Raw genomic sequence first — 25,841 nt, 5'->3', positions numbered from 1 at the left:
TCTACTTAATATTAAACATACTAAATATTTACGATTATCAGATTCTGATTAGGGAACAAGTCTCTACATCTAACATGCCTTTTCCAAGCTCTCTCATTAGTCCTTTTCCTTCCTCTGCTCCAGAAAAAAATACTGCTATGGAAAGATTATTTCCTCTCTAAATTTCCATTTAATTATATATGGAAATATATTATATTTTAGTTCCTAATCATGGAAAATGATTTCTGATCCATACACCTTAAATAACATACTTTCAAGAAGAAAAACATCTAAAAACCAAGAAGTATATCCCAAACCATGTCTAGAAATAGTACCTGTATTTCTTCTTCTGAAGTTGCCATATCATAGTTTCAGAGAGTTCAGTGGCATAGATTTCTTCAAAATGAGGGCTCATGATTTTTGTGACTTCTCCATCTCCAGCACCTAAATCAAGAAGTCTGTGGGTTTTCCAGTCTGGATTAATTTTAAGCAGTCTCTGAAACTGATCTGGTGAGAATACAAACATTGAACCTCTTCCTAGCAACCTGAAAAAAAAAGGACAAAAATGGAAGAGTCTATGCAAATTAAACCCAATATACATGAAAAAGTGAATGTAGTGACTCAGCACCAACAACCCTTTGAATTTATAAAAGTTTTATGATTAAAATATCTTATATGACTTGTAAGATTAAAAAGCAAATAAAATAAGAAAATAACTACAGATAGCATTTGTCTTTAGAGTTGTAAATAATACCCTCAAAAGCATGGGAAAGGAAAAGGGAGGAAGGGAATGGATGATGGAATGAATAAGAAATTGAAAGATGAATGTGAAGAATTTAAGTCAAAACAGGAAGGAAAGGCAGAAGGAGTAACAGAACATGTTTACCAGTTAAAAAGATGACGGGCTAACAGAATCATCCCCAACGCTATGCAGAGAAATCAAGCAGGAAAAAAGGCCAATTGGAAGATGGAACTAAACAGTGGGTGAAGGGGAAAAATTAGCTTTTGTACAATAGTTTTAAAAGAACCTTAAAAAAAATAGGAAAAGAATGGTCTTTGTGACATCCGTTAATATGCATTAAAGAAGTAGATTCGTATTTGTTTAGGTTTATGTTTTACAGTTGGCTTGGTCCTGTTATTTCCAAAGGTCCTAAAAAACATTCCCAATAGTAATAATGCCTTTGAAAAAAAGAACCTGAGAGGAATGAGAATGGAGATCAAAGAGAACCCATGGAAAAGCAGCCAAGTCTCCTGGAAGCACCACTTTGGGAAATACAACGAACTCCATATTTAGAACCTGACCTCTAGCTCTCAAATCCTACATTGTCTGGGGAAGGAATTATCCAACTTCCTTTAAGCAAAAGAACCTTTTCTTTAAATGAAGTGGCACTCATATACAGTATAAAATGGCAAGAGAGCTGTTGCTGCTGCTGCTGGCTCGAGGTTGAGAGCCCTGGAGCTGCCACCAGCCCACTTCTGGGATTCTCTTTGCAACCTGAAGTAACTCCTGAGGCACTTCTTCCTCACACCCTGGAAAGCATACTGAAACTCACTGGTCTAGGACACAGCAAGGAAATCTCTACTGCCACTTTCTCCAATCAGAACACAAAAATATGTTTGCTACATAGTGACTGAAAAAGTGCATGCAACAGCTTACTTGAGCCAAGACCAGTTTCAAAAAAAAAAAAAAAAAAAAACAGGGGAGGGAGTTCATGCAACAAATTCCCCCTCCTTTTTTCCTATTAAGGCCTCAGAAGAGTTAAATTTAATAATTTAATAAGAGCTAATTTAAGGCCACCAAATTTAATAATACATTTACAGTAAATCTGGCCCAGAGAAATGCTCAAAGTCTGGGGAGTGGGGAGGAAAGACCCCAGAGACAACCAACCATGATGTTATAAATTACAACCACTTACCAGAGAAAGATATCTCAAAAAAAAGACAAGTTGTTTTTAATCCTCTACTGTTCTTATCTTCTCGTGGAAATACATGCATAGCTGAGAAAAGGGACTGAACCTGCTGAAATAGCTGCAGAAACTGCAGGCAGGCCCCAGAGTCAAAGAAGGAAGAGGCTACAAGCAGCATGGCTTCAGGAGGCAGATTTTAAATCTTGATGCTGACTTGGCACAGGACCAAAGTAACTGCACAAAATAGTTATTTTGCATAAACTTTCCCAGCTATAAAACAACATGCTTTCCAGGCCATCTTCTTGGGATATGAGAAATACTGTCAGGATACCCATCAAATTCTAGAACTGGAGGTCATCTGAGGTCAGAGTTGATAAGGTCATCTGACTTACTGACTTATCTACATTTAAGGGCACCAGAGAGAGAGGAGAAGCACTGTTCTATTTCCAAAGATCAGCAATATGGCTTTAAAAGATTAAAAGTCAAGTCCATCCAGCCCAATGTTGTTTACCAGGACCAACTTTGCCTTTTAGGGGCAGTGGGGGAGTTTCAGTTGCAGTGACTTGGGGGTATTAATGTCCTTTAGTAAGCAAGGCCAGAAAAGTTACACTTCCTACAATGTGTGGGGAAGTCTAACATAATAAAAAAATTGTCCCATCTAAAATATCAAGACACTTAGTCTGATACAAGGTTTCTGGTAAACACAAACCATGAAAGAGATGTGGCTGTCTAATTTGTCTCTGACTTTAGTCTTTTATATCCCTCCTAGGTTCTCTGGCCTCAATCCAAGTTCTCTCTCGATTTGGAGTCTTTAGAGGAGGTCTGCCTCTTGCAAAATAAACTCTGAAAACAGCAAGTATCTCACTATTTGGCCTTCTCCTTTCTATCATAGAGTTAGTTTGATAAGAACTTTAATTCAAGACAGTACTACCATAATTATTTATTTCTGTAAGAGGCAGTCACTTGTAATAATCTACCATTGCCATGGGTGGAAAGTACCAAGAAACTCAAAATTAAGTTTTTTGTTGAGAAGAGAACACAGGGCAAGAGGGATGTGCTGGCAGGGAGGTAGTGGGTTAAAAAAATAATAATCAAAAGTAAAGAGCATAATGAGCCAGGCAGATGGCACATGCCTGTAGTCCCCGCTATTTGGGAGGCTGAAGCAGGTAGATGGCTTGAGCCCAGGAGTTTGAGGCCAGCCTGGACAACAGGAGAGATCCCATTTCAAAAAAACAAAATAAAATAAAAGAGAGATACAAGAAACCAAAGGGGTTTATTAATCGCATTGCCTCTTTGATCAAACTGTAAAAATCTACAGCAGGGAATTTTATAAAGGTTCCAACAAGTAGAGGAAGAGGGAAGAGATTCAGAGTTTGAAAAACCCCAATTTACATTAAAAAAAAAATTAACTACTTTTTGAAGACAGGATTCCTACCTTTTATACTTTCAAAGAGCTACAGGACTCCCAAAATAAGAATATCTGCTACAGTGACTCATCTAATGTCCCAAGAAAGAATAAGTGGCATAGGACAGAAATTCAGTACAACCAATTTTAGGAACAAAATGTCAGACCAAGTTGTATAAACTCAACTCCCAATACAATAAACAACTGTTTGCTGAAGCAAATGTAAGGCAATTTCACACAAGCAATAAGGAAGAACATCAAATAAGAAATCTTGAGAAGTGGCTTGTGGTGCTGAAAACATATTTAAGGACCAGATGACAGACTGGGATCCAGACATTCAGCAGAACTTGGCTCCAAACCTCAAGGGAAAAGAAAAAGTGGGCCCAAGCAGTGACTTCAGTGGTCCAATAAGGCTTTTTTAAGTATCATGCCCTGTTGCTTTTCTCTTTGGCTTTCTGAATTCTAAGACCTTGGGGATGTTTGAAAATTTGGATTCAAAAGGATAAATAATATTCCTAAATCCTTTTCTGTGGATTCATATGGGGGAACCAGTCTGGGAATACAGAAATCCACAATAAGTTTACAAAATCCTGGTGAGCCCAGACATTATGTAAGAACAAATGTAAGACTCTTCAAACAAACCATCATCCACTGTTGGGCTGAGAAATTAGAATCCCCTAAAAAAAAAAGACCTCTGGGAACTGTGTTTAAGGCTAAGGTCTTGCTCTTCAGCCTAAGGGCTTAAGGATTTGGTTCTAAGGGTCTTGCTACTCTGAAATGCACAACTAGCAGGCTGCAGCAGCATCGATGGCATCACCTGACTTGCTTAAACTGCAGAATCTCAGTCAGGCACAGTGGTGATGTCTATAATCCCAGCTACTTGAAAGTCTGAGGCAGGAAGATCATAAGTTCAAAGCCAGAGCCTCAGCAACTTAAGGAGACCCCATCTCAAAATAAAAACCAAAAGGGCTGGGGATGTAGCTCAGGTGGTAAAGCACTTGCAGAGCATAATGCCCTGAGTTAAATCTCCAGAATCACACACAAAAAGCAGAATTTCAGGCCCCGCCCAGACCTACTACTACCTCTTATTCTACATGTTAACGGACCTCCCAGGTGGTTTCTAAGGACATCAAAGCTGTGAATATTGAATTAAGTGACTCTTGCCATAGAGTTATACTCTTGCCATAGGGCTATTCACCAAGTTATAGTGAATTTTAAAAGCAAAAGCACAGAAAGCCTGAACAGTGGATCTACTGCGGAGGATTTTGGCAAACAAGAATAACGCAGCTGAGATAGTCAATACTTTGAACAAGATAACTTTCTTTTTTCACTTTTCCTTTTTTAAACCTAGGGATAAAGAAAAACAAAATGTCCAAGATTCACTTACCCATTGATAGATGTTCTAGACATAAACAGGCTAAAAACAGATGACACAAAAGAATGATATAATTGGATAAATAGCCAGCCCGATTTCTCAATGCTGTTGTTTAAGAAGATCTGTGTTCCTTGATCAAGGTAACTCTGAACAAAGACAGCCTGGAGTGATTCACATAATTTCTCTCTGTTGCACACATACCACTAAAAAACAAAACAGAACAAAAAAGAACAAAAAAGAACAAAAAATTAAAACACACAACTGAAGTGTCACCTAAGAAAATCAAAAACAAAAAACAGAAGCTAAAATCAAATCTAAGATTTCCAAATACTATAATCTCATGATGGTACTTTTGAGGACAATCATCATCTTTAATACCCATATTGCCTATGAAGCATAAAATACATTTCAGACATGACCTCTCAATTCTCATTATAAATCCTCAAGGCAGGTGGGAAGGGTGGGGGGAGGGTAAGGCTTGCATGCCATGCAGAGCCACTGGAGGCAGAACCGGATCATCAGCCCAGGTACTCTGACTCCTGGCCCAATGTTTCCTTCACTGAGATCTAGAAGAGCTATGCTGGCCTTTCCTTCCCGAGAGTCAATTCAACTTCAGAAGGCAAATAGCTAACATTGTTAATCTTGTTTTCAGATAAGAAAACAGTCACATAGTGCAAAGATTTAACTCAAAACCACTAAACATATCAGTTACAGTAGGCAGGAGAATTGAACACTCTGTGACTACATTAGATTGTCCGTCGTCTTGTAGGCTACACAGAAGAGACCTTTAGAAATCTTGAGGTATAATAACAGAGCATATGGCATCCTTAGAGATGGGAACAAATGTGCTTAAGAAAGATGAAGAAATTACTTAAGGTCATACTGCAATCAATGAGAAAACCAAGTAACAACAAGCGAAGAACCAAATTTCCAGGAATAGGCTCTAGCCAAATTATACTTTTTAGAACAAAATTCAAGAATTTCAACTGTAGATAAAATTTTTTTTAATTTTTATTTATTTATTTATTTTTCAGTCATACATGACAGCAGAATGAATTTTGATATATAATACATACATGGAATGTACATACATCAATCATATTATCTGTTCTGTTCTGCTGCCCTTCCTATCCTTCCTAATTTCAACTGTAGATAAAATTTAACACTCCATTAATAAATGTTTTCTGTTTCACTGAGAAATACTGGCAGAGGAAACTCTACGTGAGACTTAGTGTCAGCCCCACAATCAAGTCCTGGCTCTGCATTTCTAGGTGAGCTCAGACAAGTCACTTAATCTGAGCCTTTATTCATTCTGGTAGGCTACATATGCCACTATCTATCTATCTATCCTGGTAGGGGACTATTAGGATTAAACAACATAAAGCAGGCATGTACCCAATACAGCACAAGCACATGGGCGAATTCTACGATAACAGCAGCAATAAGATTCTTCAAATGGCCTGATAAATAAGAGTGAGCCCATTAAGTATAGTGATGAAACTGCAGAGTAGACCAGTTATTATTAATCAATTATTTACTATGAAACCACCAGTTTTTCCTCAAATAGGAGTCTATTGGCCAAAGAAATAAATTGCTTGCCCTTGACAAATGTGACCATTTATCAGCAGTAGGCATCCTGTAACTTGTTGCACAATGGATGGACCAAATTTATAGTCATCCTAAACTTGCTTAATGTTGAATGAAATCTTGGGTAACATCTCTGACACTAACATTAAAAAGAACCAGTTATAAAACAACAAAAAGAAGAAACAGGCACATTAAACTTCAAAGATTCATCATTTGACAAACTTTGTAACCCAAACTAGATACACCAAACCTTTCCAGTTGTTGACTGATTTGTGTTAATTTACCATTTAACCACTGTTACCAAAACCACTTGGACTTCATACAAAACTTTATTTTCCCCACCCTATAGAGCAAGTTATGAAGCTTCTTGTATTAACTGCCTACGCTCTTTTCCTTGGCCTGAAAATGTTCTTGCTTAATCATTTACTAAATCTTAATACTTACTGGGCCTGAAGTCATGCCCCAGTGCAGGTCGTAAACCATTGTTTATTATACTCCTGATCTCCTGGTACACATTCTGAACTCTGTAATACTGAGGCCATGCTACCTTTTATTTTTTATGCTCTAAAATGACTAATCAAGATGAAAATCATTACTTTGATAATAGGCAATCAAGTACATTCTATTAAAGTGGACAAGTAGTTCAACTGAAACTGAGGAGCAAAGAATTCCTTAGCATCCACTTAAAAATGAACAACTAAACCAGCATAACAATGGCCTCTGACTTCCAGAACTAATCAAGAACTGGCACCATTAACTGCAAATATTGCTGTCAAGTGCCAAGAAGAAAACTCTGATTTTTAATGACATTTTTCTCATCAACATTAATACATGTAGGTTGAAACTTTACTGCCACACAAGTCTTTCAGAAAAGAAGCTGCTTCTTAAACCGAATGCCATACATAATAAAAAGAAGTTAAGCTCTTTAAAGCTGAAATCGATGTCCTTTCTTGTACCATCTGTATGAATACAAATGTCAAGTCACAGCAGTGTTATTCAAAATTGCCAAAAAGCTAAAACAACTCAAATGCCCATCACGGATGAGTAAACAAAGTGGTAGATCCATACAACAGAATAATATCAACCATAATAAGGAATAAAGTTCTAATCTGTGCCCTAACAAAGATGAACCTTGACAACCATGCTAAATTAACTAAGCCAGTCATAAAAGGTCACATACTACCTAATTTTGTGCAAAACATTTATAATATGCAAATCCAGGGACAGAAAGTAGTTTTTAGGGGACAATAAAGGCAGGGAATGAAAGGGAGTATCTGCTAATGGGGTACAGACTATTTTATTTATTTTTTTTTTTTTTTGGAGAGGGGAGTGGGGATAAAATTAGATAGTGGTGATGGTTGTGCAACTGTGACTATATCAAAACCACTGAATTATACATTTTAAAGGGACAGATTTTATGGTATATGGATTATATCACAGTAAAACTGTTTTGCTTTGTTTTAAATAGCATAACCCCCCCCACACACACACACACACACACACACATACATCTAAATGTAGGTGGCAGTTTGATCTTTCAGAAGTAAAAAGTGGTCTGGAAACATAAATGACCTAGCAAACCTCTTTTAAAATGCAAATCTGATTATGTTGCTACCCTGCTTCACAGGAGTCTCAGAATAACATCCAAAATATTCAATAAGATATACAAGGCCCTACAGGATGTACATCCACTCTGTGTTCATAGCCTCACCTCATGGCATTCCCTGCCAGCCTATGACACAGGGTCATCTACATTTTTTTATTTTTCTGGAAAGCTCCTTTATGGTGGCTGTCTCACCTGCTATTTGTTCTGCCCCTATGTTTCCCACCACCCAGCTCATTGCCTCTTTACCTGGTTATTTCAAATTCAGTCTAAATATTTTTTCAGGTATGTTTTTCTTCAACTTCCAGAATAGGTCAGCCTTCCCCCATTTTAATACCCTCTCATATACATGCCATGTAGCCTTGACAACATGTATGACCTCTGAATTAAGTAACTGTACACCAACTGCATGTTCAGTGTCTATCTTTGCAGGTAGACTGGGAGCTTCGTAACGATGAAGACAATGACTGATTTCAAAGCCTGGCACAGATACAAACAAGCAATGTCTGTTAAATGAGGCATTGCTAAGAATCACAGGCAGTCTAAATAGACAGAATTTGGCATTTCTAACAAAATCCTGGTGGAAACATAAGGATAACCACGGAGATTGCTGTCACAGCGTTTCTGTCAATTTCTCAACTCCAAGGTTTCTACAAGGCCTTTCTTAAATCCAATTTTGCAAACAGTGGTTAGCTACCCAACCACCACAAAATTGCACCACCACAAGCAAACAAGCAAGATACTGACTGAGCACACCCATGTGTGCCAGGCACCTGGCCAAGCTCTTTAAATCCATTTACCACCTGGTAACTACTGAACAACTAGGAAGCCTGGGGTCCCGAGCAGCTTCAGCTGACTCTAGCTTCCAATCTAGGTACATGTGGTTCTAGGAACAAAAATGCCTTTCAGGGCTGGGGTTGTGGCTCAGCGGCAGAGCGCTCACCTCGAACCTTTGAGGTCATGGGTTCGATCCTCAGCACCACATAAAAATAGATAAATAAAGGGTATTGTGTTCGACTAAAAAATAAATATTTTAGGAAAAAAATACCTTTCAAAGAAGCTATCACTTGGGCTGGGGTTGTGGCTCAGTGGTAGAGTGATCACCTAGCATGCTTGAGGCACTGAGTTCAATGCTCAGCACCACATTAAAAATAAAAGATATTGTGTCCACCTAAAACTAAAAACTAAATATTAAAAATTTTTAAAAAGGTACTACTCACCTCTACCCAATATGTCTGCTTAAGAAAGCAGAACTGTTCTCTAATTAAGCTGAGCTGGACATGTTAAGAGAAAAGATAATCCGATTTAGACAATAACCAAATTCCAATAGGCCAGGAATTTGTTATCCTTGGAGCTGACATTTAGGGCCCGATAATTCTTTGTTATTGGGGCTGAGCATGGTGGCCACAAACATCCTAAGTTTTTACCCATCAGATTTTGGTAGCACTACCCTAAATGACAACCCAAAATGCCCCAGGCATCTGTCCTGGGGCATAAGAACACCTACCTGGGCTTAGTCAGAAAACTTCACTGTCCTGACTCACCAACAGTGTTGCCTAACTCTCCTGGCTCATCTGTGGTCTAGGGACTGTAGTTGATTAAAAGGTGAACTTGCTGGCTTCAGGGAACTTAAATTCCAATGGGGAAAATACAATCAGACACCAGGAGAAACTAGTGAAGAGACTATGATCTTGATCAGGGTCTTCAGAGCTCTAAATGAGGAATCATCTTGTTCTAAGGCCAACTAAAGAGAAAATCAGTGCAAGACCCCCTGCACCCCAGCCAGTGGTCCCCCTAAAGTCACCTCTCTCCAGACAGCCAGACTTAAATGAAAAGCTGTACAGAGCTCACAACACTAGATGGCTGCCTGTGATCTCCTGGGCACTTTCATGCAGGTGAGTTCTTAGAATACACGTTCCTCAAAGGCTACAGAGACAAAGCTGTACAGGCAAGAACAAAGTACTATGCTTATTAAATTCCACACTGTAGGGACTACATTTGCCATCTCTACTGTGGGGCTGGACTCCTCAGCTGGAGACCACAGTGTCTGCAAAGGTGTTCAAATAGCATCTGGCTTTAAAGCTCACTCAAACTGTGTTCAATCTAAATAACCAAGTAAATCTTTTAAATTGAACTAGAATTATTCTACTTAGTTATCTGCTGTTGCCAAGTATAACAAGATGTGATAACTAAACATAACATCTTCTAAAAATTATGGTAAATAGGGGCTGGGTTGTGGCTTAGCAGTAGAGCGCATGCTTAGCACGTGTGGGGCGCTGGGTTCAATCCTCAGCACCACATAAAACTAAAATATAGGTATTGTATCCAACTACAACTAAAATAAAATATTTTTTTAAATGGTAAATAGTAATATTCTGTATGCTTGCAATAAGACTGCCAAGACACTAATAATTAGCCAAATAATAAAGTCAAATTAGGTGGGGACTGCAGAAATATGTTTGTGTTTAATAGTATTAGTGAATCAAAGTTATGGAATATTAGGTCTATTGTTTTTAAAATTCTTAAGCACATGAACATATCAATATTTATATAACCTTGGTAGATGAATCACTCCTTCAAAGTAGGAATTTGATTTTCCTAAAAAACTATTTGTTTAATAGAATGAAGGACACAGCTAAAAGTTTTTCTGAAATTATTTCTGGAGTTTCTCAGTTAGTCAAACATGAGATATGCTACATAGTTTTTCTTCCAAAATACAAAGGAATTAAGCACACTAGTAGAATCAGGAAGTTATAAAAACCAACTTAATGATTTTAGATGGTGTGATATAATAAAAAGGTAAATATATGGTCTGTCTCAGGTCCCAAGTATGGAGCTCCAAAAACACTTAAGGAATCTCCAGAGTGATAAGAATAAAAGATATTCTTGTATGCAATGAGATGATTGTCAAAGGGGAAGGAGAACAAGCTAAGACTCTATAGCTGGAACTTATAGCTCCAGTCCCATAATCTCCAAGGATGGGAAAGAAACCCAAAAGTTTTTCATCTTCCCCTAGGCTTGTGCAGGAAAGGGAAGGACAAGAAAAATCAGGAGATGTGCAGTTCAGGGAAATACCTAAAAACCACACTGTAGGTCTGAGCACCCAGTCATTCTCATATGAAATGGGTGACCAAAGACATGAGGCATTCAGTGCCACCACAATCAGAATTCACTGTTCAGAATCCAGGAACACAGAACCTTTCTATGCACAGTGTCAGAGCAAGCCTACCGACACTGACCTTGGCAGCTAAGGATTCAAAAAATCATATTCTAAGATTTTGCAATACAATCAAATCAGTCGAGATATTTCACCAATGACACCTTCTTGCATTTAAGCGTATGAGTCAATATTCAAGTCATTCCCCACTTTTCCACAAATGACTTAAATCCAACCCAACGACCTCTTTATGTGACATTTCAATGCATTTGATGGCAGGCAACCTCAAATCCATGGAAGGGAAGATTTATACAGATTAGATTAAGTTGCCTTAGCTCTGATTTCATAAATAAATTGTTGGCAATCTTCCTTTGAAAACCTCACTTTAAAATAGTAGGATTTTAACAAAGCTTTGGAGAATCTAAACGGCCCTTTTACTGGAAGTTACTAGGGTCTTCTAGGGCATCTTCAAAGAGGAACATAAAGACCCCTGGTATTCAGCAGAAGAAAGAGACCCTAGAGTTCTGTGAAACTGAAGCAAACATTTGGTTAGGGTTTCAACATAGGTTATTAGGAAGGAAAGAAACCCTTTCCAGAGACTCTCTGGTGCTAGGCTACAAAGCCTCCAGACTTTGGAAGGCAGTTTAGAGGTGGACACCAATCCATCAGTGTCCAGCTGGCTGGCTAACGCCCTGAAGCACTGTTAACTCATGCCTGACTTCAACCAGCCTCCACAAGGTACTTGAGGGCACGGGATAGGAAACCAAATCTGTCCTTTAGCACAACATTAAACTCTGGCTATGAATCCAAGTATTTTTTCATTTGGAAAAAAAAAATTATTTCAATTCTATCTTGAATCTATTATCGAGTGTAGCATGACATATTTCTGAGGTTAACAGATACACCCATATTTGCAATTTTAAGTTACATCTAAACAATTTCTGATATGAATGCTATCTGTGCTTTAAAAAAATGCAGTTTGTCACCTTTTTTTCCACTCCACCAATTGAGAAGCTGTGAATGGCTGTTATTATCAAGAATCTAGTTAGTGGAGTCTTAAAGTTTCTTTCAAGTTTCTATAGCCCCTTAATAACTGCATTAACTTTAAGCACTAGCTGTGAGGCATCAAAAAGACTAGATCCAAAGTTTTTTGTTGTTTTATTTTTAAGTTCAGAGTCTACCAACATTAAAATGTGATTCCTTCTAGTTCCTCACTGCCTGGCTCTATTTCTCACTGCCTCTCCCCAATGAGACAATCTAGCCACTCTGCCACCAGGGACTGGGAATATGATGCTGATTAAGGAATCTGGGGAAAAAAAATTTTAGTGTTCTGAGGTGTGTGTAGTAAAGATTCTCTACCATTCTATAGGCTCTCTCTTCACATTATTGTTTCCTTTGCTGGGAAGGTTTTTAGTTTGAATCCATCCCATTTATTAATTCTTGATTTTATTTCTTATTCTTTAGGAGTCTTTTTAAGGAAGTCAGTTCCTAAAACAACATGGTGGAGATATGGTCCTACTTTTTCTTCTAATAAGCACAGGGTCTCTCTGTTCTAGTGCCTAAGTCTTTGATCCACTTTGAGTTGATTTTTGAGTAAGGTGAGAGATAGGGATTAGTTTCATTTTGCTACATATGGATTTCCAGTTTCCCAGCACCATTTGTTGAATAAGCTATCTTTTCTCCAATGTATGTTTTTAGCACCTTTATCTAGTATGAGAAAACTGTATTTATGTAGGTTTTGGTGTCTTCTAGTCTGTATCATTGGTCTACATGTTTATGTTGGTGCTAACACCATGCCATTTTTGTTACTATTGCTCTGTAATATAGTTTAAGGTCTGGTATTGTGATATCTCCTTGCTAAGGGTGGGTGGAGAAGAATGAAGAAACTTTGAATTGTGCAGAGGGGAGTGAAGGAAGGGGAGAAGGATGGGGATGGAAAGGACAGTGGAATGAAATGGACATTATATTACTCTATACACATTATTACACTACTGGTGTGACTCTGCATGATGTTCAGCCAGAGGAAGGAGAAGTTGTGCTCTATTCCTGTACAATATGTCAAAATGCATTCTACTGTCATGTAAAACTAATTAGAACAAATTAAAATAAATTTTAAAAAGAAACTTTTTTTCCTCTGTAAAGGGACAGATAGTAAATATTGAAGGACTGTGAGTCATACAGTAACAACTACTCAACTCAATTGCTGTAGCCCAGAAGCACTCACAGACCATAGGTAAGCTAAATGGTGGCTCTGTTTCAATAAAACTTTATGTGCAGACACTGAAATTTGAATTTCACATATAAAAGTCTCTCATTATTTAATAGTATTTTTTTCTTGGTTACCATTTTAAAAGGTAAAACTATTCTTATTTCACAATTATGTAAAAATCAATGAGATGGGGCTAGAGTTGTGGCTCAGCAGTACAGTGCTCCCCTAGCATGTGTGAGGCACTGGGTTTGATCCTCAGTACCACATAAAAATAAATAAATAAATAAAAGGTATTGTGTCGGGCTGGGGATGTGGCTCAAATGGTAGCGCGCTCGGCTGGCATGCGTGCAGCCAGGGTTCAATCCTCAGCACCACATACAAAGATGTTGTGTCCGCCGATAACTAAAAAATAAATATTAAAAAAATTCTCTCTCTCTCTCTCTCTCTCTCTCTCTCTCTCTCTCTCCCCCTCTCTCCCTCTCTCTTAAAAAAAAAAAAAAAAGGTATTGTGTCAAACAACTAAAAAAATAAAATTAAATAATAAATCAATGAGACTAATTTGGCCTGTGGGCCATATCCCTTCTCAAAGAGAAGCCCTATTTCTCACTGGCCCAAAGTGAAACATAATCCCAATTTTGAAGCCAGCACACTGAACCAAATTATTAAAAGTGGTGCTGCTACCATAGTTTTAGAGCTTCTTTGACCTGGCCCAATGGACCCTTCTAGCTCCAGGCTATATTAACTAAATAGCAATTTTTAATAAATAAATATTACCCAAGACCTCTCTCTCTCTGTCTAACCAAAAAATCCTCCATCATAATTCCTTAGTTAAATAACCAGAAGGAAAACTTGCACTAAGTATGGGTCAATCAAATCCATATTCCTGCTTTCATGCAACTCCAGAAGAACCAGATGTGGCTGGCTGTGGAACCCACATGCCCAAATGAACACCAGAAGACCATGTATAAAACTATTAATTTGAAGGGGGAAACCATCAGAGTAAAGTTACTTCACAAGCAACAAAGTCATGAGGCAAACCTAGGGTCTGGAACATAAAAGGAATAACAAATCATCAGCTCAGCCATGATACAGAAAGAACAGTCTCCTACTTTCCTTTAGTTCACTGTGGTTTCCATACACATTTTACTTTTGTTCATTTTAATCTTTATTCATGGACAATTATATTTTCACAACATGAATGTATTCATCTCAAAATAATGGCTGGATTCATTATTCTAAGGAAGAGTTGATCCTCCCTAAGTATTTAGAAAGCATAGGATTAGTCTTCACCCTGGAGAAATTATCTGCCAAGTTGTAAATGCAACTGGTTAACACACACACACACACACACACACACACACACACACTTTTGAGTATCTCAGAAACACAATAAAGTAAGTGCGGTATCTGAAACCAGTATTAGTTTTTGTTAAGAGTCTAACACATTCAGCTTTAAAAAGTTTCACAATTAGAAAATACTCTCTGTAGGGAGATATTGAAGCCATGTAAACAGCTATCATTCTTTTCTAGGCGCCATAAAAATCACAGTTTATACAAACAGTCTTTCAATTTAAAAAAAAAAGTGCTATTTTTTTATGAGCACTGAAAACATATGGTGCTGCAGTAATCATAAGTGTTGTCATAAATATGGACTAAGAGACACAACCATAATTCCATGTTAAGTGAAAAAAAGTGTATTTTTTTCTTTCCAGGACTTTCTATCAAATGCTTGTTAAAAATGACATTTCTAATTCACTGTTCTACACCATTATCCATGTTCCATCTGGATGTGCCTCTCTGATAATAGAATAGTACTTTAGAGTTGTTTCTACAGGAATGAACTAGTTTAAGTAATCAATCCATGGCAGTAAATGTGGTTTTATAATTTAAGATTGTGTATTAAGTTTACACACACTCCAAAAATATCATAGGAGTGATCACCTACCACATTGCAAGCACTGGGAGATTTAAAAAAAAATTATAGAAATTTACAATTCCTTTAAAAATTGGGGGAAAAAGCTAAGTGGCAGCGCACTCACTCTCTGCCAGAGAGGCCCTGGGTACCACCATCCCCAGCATATTAAATAAATAAAAAGCTACCAGAAGTAGTTAATAATAAAAATTAAATGTTACTTTTATGAATAAATTGCTTTATCTGTTTCTTAGACAATTCTTTACATTCATTAAGACACACAAAACCAACCTGGGTCTGAATTCTCTGAACACCTGGTATAATAAGTACACAGGAAAATGAGAAATACATGAAAATGATGAGACACAAAATGATATGGAAAATAATCAGTTACTGCTCCCTGGAAAGGCAAAAGGTATTATATCAATGCTGTATTATAATAAGCCAAAACTTTGGCAGAGTTCAAACGCCTCTTTTTCAATGAATGCAATGTTAACCTCCAACCACATGGTCAAATATGAAATATCTCCCTCTTAATTCTACAGCTGACCCACACATACTCTGCTAAGTGGCACAAAAATGAGCTAACAAAAAGACCACCTAGCCGGTCACATCGTATCGCTCAGGATCCACCAACTCCAACTCCTAAAATAATTCGCTCCTGCCCAGTTGTTTTTAAAACCCTTCCGTAAAGGCTTGCATCATCTTCCTCTTGATCCCAATCTTTCCGGTCAGCTAACTAAACTGAAGTTTAAAGGAGACGCCTCGTAGGCGGGAGGGGAGGGCTCTGCAGACAGGGAGCAGGGACCTGTCAAATACATTTTTAAGGGCTTAGGGGAAATGTCAGCCGAACGGCTGACGGTGCACGGCTAAATTTCTTTACGACCCTTTGTATGTTGAAGAATTCCACCAGACAAAAAGAGGAACCGGCTTTTCGTTTTGTTTCCCAGGGGTTGGGAAGGTTGTCCGAGGTAATGGTTTTACTGGGGTCTTTCTTTCTCGGGCCTCGATGCCAGATGGGTGCCCCCGGCCATGCGCCAGCCGCGAAGTTCCTCCAGTCCAGTGGCCGAACGTCCGAGGTGGCCGCCCGGGACCCGGGGACAAAGCGGGGCTCCGGGGCGCCCACGCTCGGGCCCCCGGGAGGGGGAAGGGGAGGCCGTCCTCCGCCCGCGCCGCCGAACAAAAGGCGCAGCGGGGCCGGGGCCGGGGCCGGGGCCGGAGCTGGGGCTGGCGCCCGGCGGGGAAAACTTTCCGAGAGGCCGGGGCCGCAGGGCATCTCCGGGCCGACCCCTGGCCGCACCGCCCGCACAATAGCCGGGCCGAGCGCGGGAAGGCCGGGCCGCCACGCCCCCGCCCGCGCCCCGGCCGTACCTGGTGGTTGTCCTTCCTGCCGCCCGCGGCCGCCGCCGGCCCGCCCGGGCCGCTCGTCATGTTCACGTACAGGGAGCGGGAGAGCGGGCTCCGCAGCGTCCACATCCTCCGCGCCAGCCACTCGGACGCCAGGCTCAGGCACAGCCAGCCCACCAACAGTCTCATCGGGGGCCGCGGCCGCTCGCTCGGATCACCGCCGGCGCCGGGGCGAGGAGGAGGAGGTGCCGCCGCCTCCAGCCACTACCACCGCCGCCCGGGCTCGAGCCATCGCGTCCAACTTGCCCATCCAGCCCCTTCAGGGCCGAGGCGGGGAGTGGCGGGGGGAGGAGCGGCCGGCGCTCAGCCTTCTCACCTCCCCCTTCCCTTCCGCCCGCGGAACGCCAACGCCGCCGGCGCTAGTTTCCAGCCGGAGCACGTCCGCTCGACTGGGGCGCGTTCTCTCCGGGCGCGCTCCTTCCGTTCAACGTGTGGGCCGGCCGGGAGGCGGGACAAAGAGGCGCGCATTCGCCTGGCGCGCGCGTCCGCCTTGGGGCTGCAGGCGTTCGGCGCAATGGCGGAGAGGCTTGAACAGAAGCCTCTCCTCCTCTCCCAGGTGGTGCTCACAGAACCTCTGGGCCCTTCATCCCACCCCACGGCAGGACTTTGACCTGGTCGTACAGACCGACCCCAGGATGAGCAGTCTCGACCCTTCCCTGGGCCTTCGCAGAGTCAAACGCTGCCAGTTCTTGTTTCTGCGTCAGCTGCCTAGTTTCCAGTTTAGGGCCGACAACCGAGATTCCCACTCCCTGAACTTCCACCCTAATTGGCAGTAGCTGCAAAGCAGGGCATTTAGAGGGAAAGACCAACCTCTGCCTTGCTCCTCACTCCCACCACCACCACCGGCGTGAGGGTTCCCCAAACCTGACAAGTTGCTGGCTACATGTTCCTAAGAGGCAAGAGTGAAAGAAAGCTCTGCCTTTGTTGGAAGCTTCTGTAGCTGGAGCAACCATAAGGAAGCAATATGCGGAATTGATGAGCCTTGCCCAAGAATGAAACACCCCAAGTTTGCTCCTATAAGTAACAGACGGAAGTTGGACTCAACACTTCGAGCGATCTCAGCTCTGGGAGATTGACCCGGATGTTGCTTTGATGTTTATAGGACAAGGAGACCTGATATTTCAAAACTGAAAAGTTACACTCTGTTCCTGTGTCTGAACTTCTTCCTGCTGCTTCCCGAGCAACAACTAAGGAAGGAGTAGCACATTTCCTAGGCCCTCTAATAACACCTTCCCAGGTTTGTTTGGAGAATGCTTTTCATTTGCACCAGAAATTATGTAAATACTCTTCATTTTAGTTCAAAGCAAAAGAAACAAATCTTTTGGTTGATTTCCTATTTCACTTCAGAGATTTTCATTTATAAAATAGTGGGGTAGTGACCCACAGATGGGGAACAAAATAATTTCTTTACCCACAAACTCTTCTATTAGCTGCTGAGAATTGTAACAGACTGTACCTGGCCCAAAACATTTAAAAGGAACTATGGTAGCAAGTCCAAATAACTCAGTTTGTCTCCTGGGTCACCTTTCCCATCTCTTGGGATCAGTGTCACAGACAAAGCTGCTCTCTCCCAATAGGGGAGAGAGCTACAAAGCAACAGGAGCACATAAAATGACATATTTCGTTTCTGAAGACAAAGGAGACAAAAAGGTATGCCCCAGTTATAGTTTCTTGCCTAATTACAGCTTCAAGATGGCCAAATATGTCAGATGAATTTGAAGCAAATAGATGGCAGCACAAGTCTGAAGGATTTGGGTTGACAAAGCCTGTCATTGCAAAGGAGTGGATTTTGCTTTATACCTGAGCAGCCAGCCTAGAAAAACATAAATCACCCACACACTTAAAATATAACTGATAACCACAAAATGCACAGATACATGTTATTTACATTTAGCAAGCACAGGAAGAACCCAAAGCACAGCATGATCAAATGATTTGCCTAAAGGTAACAGCAAATACCATAGCCGACCTTTTCATACAGCTTGGTATCCCAGCTTGAGGCTCTTCCATCCATCTAAGAAGGCTTGCTGTCTCTTGTCAGAGAGCCTCCTGAATTACAAATGAGGAGGAAGGAAAACAGCAAGAGTAAATATACTAAGCAGAAGTTCAGATTGCCCTCTGGGACTGCCCCCTTCCTTCATCTACTAGAATGTCACTACTGTATATTAAAACTTCAGTTATCCATAATGGGGAGGGGAAAGGCATAAAGAATCTCTCACACACACACACACACACACACACAACACACACGCCAAATATGAGCCAATACCCTCTCTAATGTGACTTTGAAATGCAGTCAGTGATATTCAAAAGACCCATAAATGACACCCTCTCCCTTATCTCAGGTGTCTAGCCTGCATCTTAGCTCTGTCACGGGCCCAAAATTTTAGCTGGATTACTTTCCTAGCTAGGTATTCAAGCAAGGGCTTTTTGTTGTTGTACTTTGAAGCTATAAAATATAGCATTTCCATGTTCTTTTTTCAATTACAAAGCCTAATGTATAAAGAACCCATGGGGAGAGAGACTTGGATCTACAGAAGGTCCAAAACATGCTGGTCACTGTGATTATCTCCCTGAAGAGCTAATAGTGTAAAAAGAGCTCAAATAATTACATATATTCATAGACAGATTTTTTTTATGCTTCTTAATCATTTTGGGTACACCTTCAAAGAAATATACAAGTTTTTTCAATATATTCAATAAAATGTGTCCTGTGGTTATTAAGTGATAAACACCTATAAAAATATAGCATTAGTAAATGTATTTGTTAAGATTTGGATCTTAAATAAACTCTCCCCCCCCCTCCCAGGCCCATATGCTAAAGGCTTCGTCACCAGCTTGTGGCACTATTGGGAGGTGATGGAACCTTTAGAAGTTAGGACATAGTGGTAGAAAGTTAGGTCATGGGAGCATGTCCTTGAAGGGGTACTGGAATGCTAGCCCTTTCCTCTTGCTCTTTGCTTCCGGCAGTCATGAGGTAAACAAGTTTCCTCCACCACATACTTTTGCTATGATATGCTGCCTCCACAGGACCAAGAGACCATGGACTAAAACCTCTAAAACCAGGAACCAAAACAAACCTTTTTCTTTATAAGTTGATTTTCTCAGGTGTTTTGTCACAGTGATGGAAAGCTAACAATTTTCAATTTTTAAAAATTTAGGGTTCAGTTTTTTAATCTGAACTTAGTTGATATAATTTCAATCACTTGTAGTGATGTCACTGTGTCCTTCATTTGATCAATTCTAAGTCAAGATGAAACTGCAAACAGGTTTTAAACTGCCTGAAATAGAAGAATTGATCCAGGTGTCAGGAGGAATTTTGAATAACATGGTAAGCTCTCAAGCTTAGCAAGGGGGTAAACAAGGGCCACAAAGAGTAAATTTACAAGAGTAAATCCAAATAACAAAGCATATCCTTCATTGGAGATCCCCCAATGCTGCTCATTAGCAAAGCAGTTTACCATTTGCACTCCTGAGACTAGCTGGGTTTGAAGCCTGGTTCTCTTTTTCTTAGTTAAATAATTTGATCTCCAAGTCTCAATTTTCTTTTTTTAATATTTATTTTTTAGTTTTAGGTAGACACTATATCTTTATTTTTTATTTTTATGTGGTGCCAAGGATCGAACCCAGTGCCTCATGCATGCTAGACGAGCACTGTACCACTGAGCCACAACCCCAATCCTCCAACTCTCAATTTTCTTTTCTGTAAAATGGAAATAGCAGTAATGGCTACTCATCTCATGGAGATATGATGAGGATTATATTATATACTTAATATAAAGGGCTTAGTGTAATGCCTTAGCACATAGTAAGCACTCAAAATGTTAACTTGTTTTCACTTTATCTTGGATAAATCAACTTCTTCTGAGTATCCCTTTATTCCTCTATGAACCTGAGGCCAAGATTCAGAGCTGTCTACTTCACATTACATCTATGAGAATCAACTAATCTGAAAACTCAACTGTAAAACATCAACCAAGGGTATCATAATAAGTATGCTCAGTCCTAATTGGCTTTGGCCTCTCCATAAATCACTCTCTTAAAACCAAGGATGATAGTTTCTCTGAAATAGTGTGTTTATCCTCAGACCCCTTCATGATATTTCAAACCAACTAGTCAGGGAAAGAAATATACACAGAGCCATAAAACATGCAAACATGAAATCACAAAACCAGTCAGGAAACTCAGGTTATTTACTTATCAGAGATGCCTCACTTTTCATTAGGAGTCTTTCCCCGTCTGATATCAAGAATTCTTCCCAGCTGGCTCATTTCTCTACACTGTGACAACCATGGCACTTCACCTGCTTCCAGAACCTTCTGAACTGCCAGTTTCCCTCCCATGGCATTCTGACCCTTGCCTCAGTTTATGTCTAGAATATCAGCAGAAAGACAAATATCATTTTCATGCACAATAATGCTTTTTGAATACATGCAGTGTACCAGGCACTGGTCTTTGTGGGATGGAAAGGAAAAGAAACACGTCTCACCTTCATAGAGCTTACTGTCTAATAGGGAAGCAGAACCACCCCGAAATCATGCAGTGAATAAATAATCACAAACTGCTGAGTGCTAGAAATGAATTGTATATTGTTTTTTAAAAAAGTAAGAGAATCCCACTTATTTGGGGTGTGAGAAGGGGAGATTATTCAGGGAAAGCTGCCAACAGGAAATGTGGCCTTTGTGGCCCTTGTTTTGATACCCTCTTGCTAAGCTTGAGAGCTTAACATGTTGTCCAAGTTCCTCCTGGACTATAACAAAAAAGTGTGAGCAGAAACAGGGTATACCTCAGAGCCCTCTGAAATGTGAGGAATCTCAGTGTCCCTCACACACACTCCTGGATTTTAGAAGAAAACTAAATGAGGTCATGTCCATACAGTTGCCAGCCCAGTGCCCTACTTAGAATCTCAGTTCTCAAGTGGCAGATCGGATGGCTGCTGTTATTGAAGCACAAGGCCAAAGTGAATCCAACTCCCCTTGGACAAGCTACTTAAGCAGTCCCGAGGATGAGCAGCCATGCACTTAAAACTTAATCTCATTCAAGTCAGATTCCACTAAGGAGAGTCCTTTGACATAATACTTAGCTAAATCCTAGACTCCACCAAACAAATCAGTTTCTCAATTAGAAAGAGAGAGGGGGAGAGAAAGAGAGAGAACCACCTAAGGTGTCCCTTTAAAAAAATTTTTTTTTTAGTTATAGATGCTCACAATACCTTTATATTATTTATTTATTTTTATAGGGTGCTGAGGATCGAACTCAGTGCCTCACATGTGCTAGGTGAGCACTCTCCTACTGAGCTATAACCCCAACCCAACTGTCCTTTTTTAAGGCACAATTTCTTTATCATATAGAAAGCTTCAACTTGAGAGATCACAAATCATTTTTTATTGTGAACATAAATTAATTCTAACTGATGGTGGTATAACTGGTGTCAAACAAGAATCATGTAAGAAAATTGCTAAGAAAATTGCTATTTTGATTTAGTGTCCCCTATGACTCAGTTTCTTTACATGTGCAACTGTTTGGGGATGCTTGAAAGAAATCTGTACATATAATTGTCTAAGCAACTTAAAGGAAAATATTTTTTAAAAATATGTATTTCTACTAAGTAAGGTCCTTCCAATCACAGGTCTGTGAGTCAATGCTCTGAAAAGAGAAAAGCCTGTTGTTTTCATTCCGTTTCTGGGGCATTTTCAAAGGTCCAAAGATCTTTCATGTTGTTTAAAATATACTTTCCAAACAACCCATATCCTTGGCCTCTTAATTGCTATCTCCTGTGCGTATGTGGGTTTGGTCTTATGAATGGCTGCTTCCTCTCCACCCAATTCACCATATAACTTTTATGACACTGTTTTGATATACTTATTTTGAGGCTCTAAAGCCTTCTTATTTTGTGACTGTTAAACATTCAAACTTCTGTATGAAACAGGAAAAAAATTGCACTATACAGTGAAAATGCTTTTAAAACTAAATATTTTCTACTAGACCAAATATGCATGTACATAAACAAGTTATCTGAAAGAGTTTGTGTAATATACCACAGAAAAACCACATCACCGCTGGCATGAAAAAAAGACCACTATTTTATTTTTGCATAACCGCAAACTGGTCCAAAACCGAGGAAGAACGCTTTTATGAAAGAGGATACTTGAGCAATTAACCAATCTGAAAATCAGACAGATCTCCCTTCTCTGGTGAAAACTGATTTTTTTTTTAATAGCCACAGATAATCTAAGATTGTTTTACGATTTAGCCAAACTTCCTCAAACTTACTGTGTACAACTCATTAAAAAAAAAAAAAGAAAGAAAAGGCATTTGCCTACTAGAAAACTAAAGCTGACGCATTGTGAGACCCTCAGCCTTTTTCCTCTCCAGTTATGGCTTCCCCTGATTAAGCATTCTTTGTTCCATACAGTTTCCTAAAACTGACAAAGTCAATACTGAACACATCTATTTAAGTTATTCTACAATAGAAACTTTATTTCTCAGTTATTTAGATCTCATGCATGCCAGGCAAGCACTCTACCACCCAGCTACAGCCCTAACCCAATTCCCAAGTCTTTTGTAAACATTTGAAACATGTCAAGTGTGGGCATTACTGTCTAGTGGCTTTCCCCAGCCAACAGAACCCAGGTTCTACCTTCTGCCTGCTTTACGACTCCTGAGGTCATACAGAAGCTGGTTTTGCTCATGAACTTCAATAAAGAATACTTTATATGTGAATATAAATTATTTTTAGAATCAAAACTATAAAATGACACTGGAGCTAAATTTGCTATGTCTCAAATGGATATCTTATAATTGAAACACATTCCTTTGGGTTAGATGAATTTTTTGCTTTCATAAGGAGACATGTTTACAGATAATTTTTACCACATCTACAATGCTCATTGAGGTTATTCAACGAAATAAGTCTTCGGGAAAAAGGTCATCCTTTTATAATTTGATGACATTTTGGATTTGTGCTTAGAATCTGCACCCTGTTTTTTTATACTTTTTTTTAACAGTGATTGAACCCAGAGTTGCTTAACCACTGAGCTACATCTTCAGACCTTTTATTTTTATTTTGAGATAGGATCTCACTAAGTTGCTTAGGGCCTCACTGCTGAGGCTGGTCTCAAACTTGCAATCCTCCTGACTCAGCCTCTGGAGTCACTGGGATTACAGGAATGCGCCACTATACCTGACTTTAAAAGAAACTACTATTTGGTGATATTTTCATCTTAAAATATAGTAAATCATATCTGAGAGCACCTAACATTTGTTAACTCCTTTATCCTACTCAGGACTTACATTTGTTTGGATACAAGTATCAGAAATACATTATAATTTTTACATACATGTTTAAGTCTGTTTCATACATGCTTAAGGTCTTTTTAACATGATAGGTGGTCCATGGAGTGAAACATACAATTTCGCTGAAAAAAAAACTCTGGAGGGGCTGGGGTTGTGGCTCAGGGGTAGAGTGTTCACCTAGCACAGCTGAGGTCCTGGGTTCAATCTTCAGCACCACACACACAAAAAAAATAAAGGTATTGTGTCCATCTACAACCAAAAAATAAATATTTTTTAAAAACCCTCTGAAAATAGGGAAAGTTACTTGTCTGAGATTCACACTTTTAAAAAGCATACAGCCAGGTACAGTGGCACATGCCTATAATCCCAACAACTCAGAAGGCTGAGACAAGTTCAAAGCTAGTCTGGATATCTTAGCAAGACTCTAGTCTCAAAATAAAATAAATGAAGGGAGACTAGGAATATGGGCTCCTGGATTCAATCCCCAGTACCAAAAACTTAAAAATGAGTAAAATTAAATTTAAAAGGCAGGTCTCAAGCCAAGACTTGACTACAAATGGACTGAAGGAAGGTAATACCATATTTCTAAAAATAATGGCTTATTGGGGATTGACAGTGGGGAGGAATTAGGTTAGCCATGAACACATGAGAAATGGAAAAGCAGGCTGATGTGGGCAGTGGGTCTCCATCAACCAGCCCATGAAACAGCGCCCTAGCCTATTTTACTTGGGACAGCAGGCATCTCTCCACCTGGAGATGGGTGATAATTGGATCAAGGCTCCACGACATCATCAATTAACATCATCCTAAGTCACCACGTCTCTTATCCCATGTTCACTGCATGCTTTATGTGGAGTGGGAATATGCTGACCAAGGAACTTTCTCCATATAAATTGCTAAATTGTGTGTTAGATCATTTTCTGTTGCCAAAAAACACAATACCACAGATTGAGTGAGTTATAAAGAAAGGAGATTTATTTTGGCTCACAGTTCTGGAAGTGTAAGGTTGAAGGCACACATCTGGTGATGGTCCTGCTGGCAGAGACCCAAGGCAGTGCAGGGCATCACATGGGAATGTGGAATGTGGGTGTGTCTCCTCTGGTCTCTTTCTTCTTATAAAGGCACCAAGATTCAATCTGGGACTCTCCCCTGATGACCTCATCCAATCCTCCTTACCTTTCAAAGGCCCCACCTCTAAAAGCCATAGTTGGATTAAGTTTCTATCCTCTTACTACCTCACAGTGAGAATTAAACACCAACGAGTTTCACAGAGGCAAACCATATTCAAAATACTGCAAAAATAGGTTTGGGGGTTTTCATTTTTGGCACTGGTCTGTAAATTTGGTCCATGCTAATCTGCCTGTGAGTTATGAATCCATTTTAATGTGCCAATGTATCCAACTTTCTAGACCTGCAGAACCTCAGCAAAGAATTTCCCCACATCCCTAGAGGAACTGAAGATGACCTCGCCTTCTTTCACCCAAGAGCTGTCCAACCTCACTTGCCCAAATAGTGCAAGGAAGAGCTTCCCAGATTCTTCAGGTCTGATTGCAATTCTCTTTCAAGGTCTTTTTGGCTCTACCACCCAATCCCGGTCCCCATTCCTTATGCTAGTTTTTTTCTATTTTGTTACTGAGGTAAAATTTACATTACACTTCACCATTTTTAAGTGGGCAGTTCTGTGGCATTAAGAATATGGACATGTGGGCTGGGGATGTGGCTCAAGCGGTAGCGCGCTTGCCTGGCATGCGTGCGGCCGGGGTTCGATCCTCAGCACCACATACCAACAAAGATGTTGTGTCCGCCGAGAACTAAAAAATAAATATTAAAAAAAAAGAAAAAAATTTTAAAAAAAAAGAATATGGACATGTGCAGCCCCCACCACCATCTGTCTCCACAACTTTTTCGTCTTTCCAAATTGAAACTCTGCACCCTTTAAGCATTCACTTGCCATTCTCCCTGCCCTTCAGACCCTGGCAATTGCCATACTACTTTCTGTCCCCT

At 39.9% G+C, this 25,841-nt stretch overlaps 2 protein-coding genes across 4 annotated transcripts in view; both read right to left on the bottom strand.

Moving 5' to 3' along the window:
• The window catches only part of METTL9 (methyltransferase 9, His-X-His N1(pi)-histidine), a 38,884-nt gene extending 21,959 nt beyond the window's left edge, over window positions 1-16,925 (bottom strand). The window contains exons 1-3 of one of the 3 annotated variants that reach the window (XM_081298351.1): window positions 16,506-16,925; window positions 4,679-4,869; window positions 315-524 (exon numbers count right to left, since the gene is read on the bottom strand). In XM_081298351.1, coding sequence (XP_081154477.1) covers window positions 315-524; window positions 4,679-4,869; window positions 16,506-16,670 — 566 coding nt within the window. In that variant the 5' untranslated portion in view covers window positions 16,671-16,925. The remainder of the gene's footprint in view (window positions 1-314; window positions 525-4,678; window positions 4,870-16,505) is intronic. The other 2 variants (XM_081298352.1, XM_081298350.1) reach the window with 2 other exon arrangements.
• LOC308652321 (transmembrane protein 180-like) overlaps window positions 16,696-25,841 on the bottom strand; it is a gene marked incomplete at both ends in the record, with an annotated part of 55,262 nt that continues 46,116 nt past the window's right edge. The window contains 2 exons of the mRNA XM_081300065.1: window positions 16,696-16,798; window positions 16,858-17,037. Of these exons, the coding sequence (XP_081156191.1) occupies window positions 16,696-16,798; window positions 16,858-17,037 (283 nt within the window). The remainder of the gene's footprint in view (window positions 16,799-16,857; window positions 17,038-25,841) is intronic.

Source organism: Spermophilus citellus (genome assembly GCF_964194105.1).
Source record: "Spermophilus citellus genome assembly, chromosome: 6".
Taxonomy (NCBI): Eukaryota; Metazoa; Chordata; class Mammalia; order Rodentia; family Sciuridae; genus Spermophilus; species Spermophilus citellus.
This window is presented reverse-complemented; position numbering and strand designations above follow the sequence as displayed.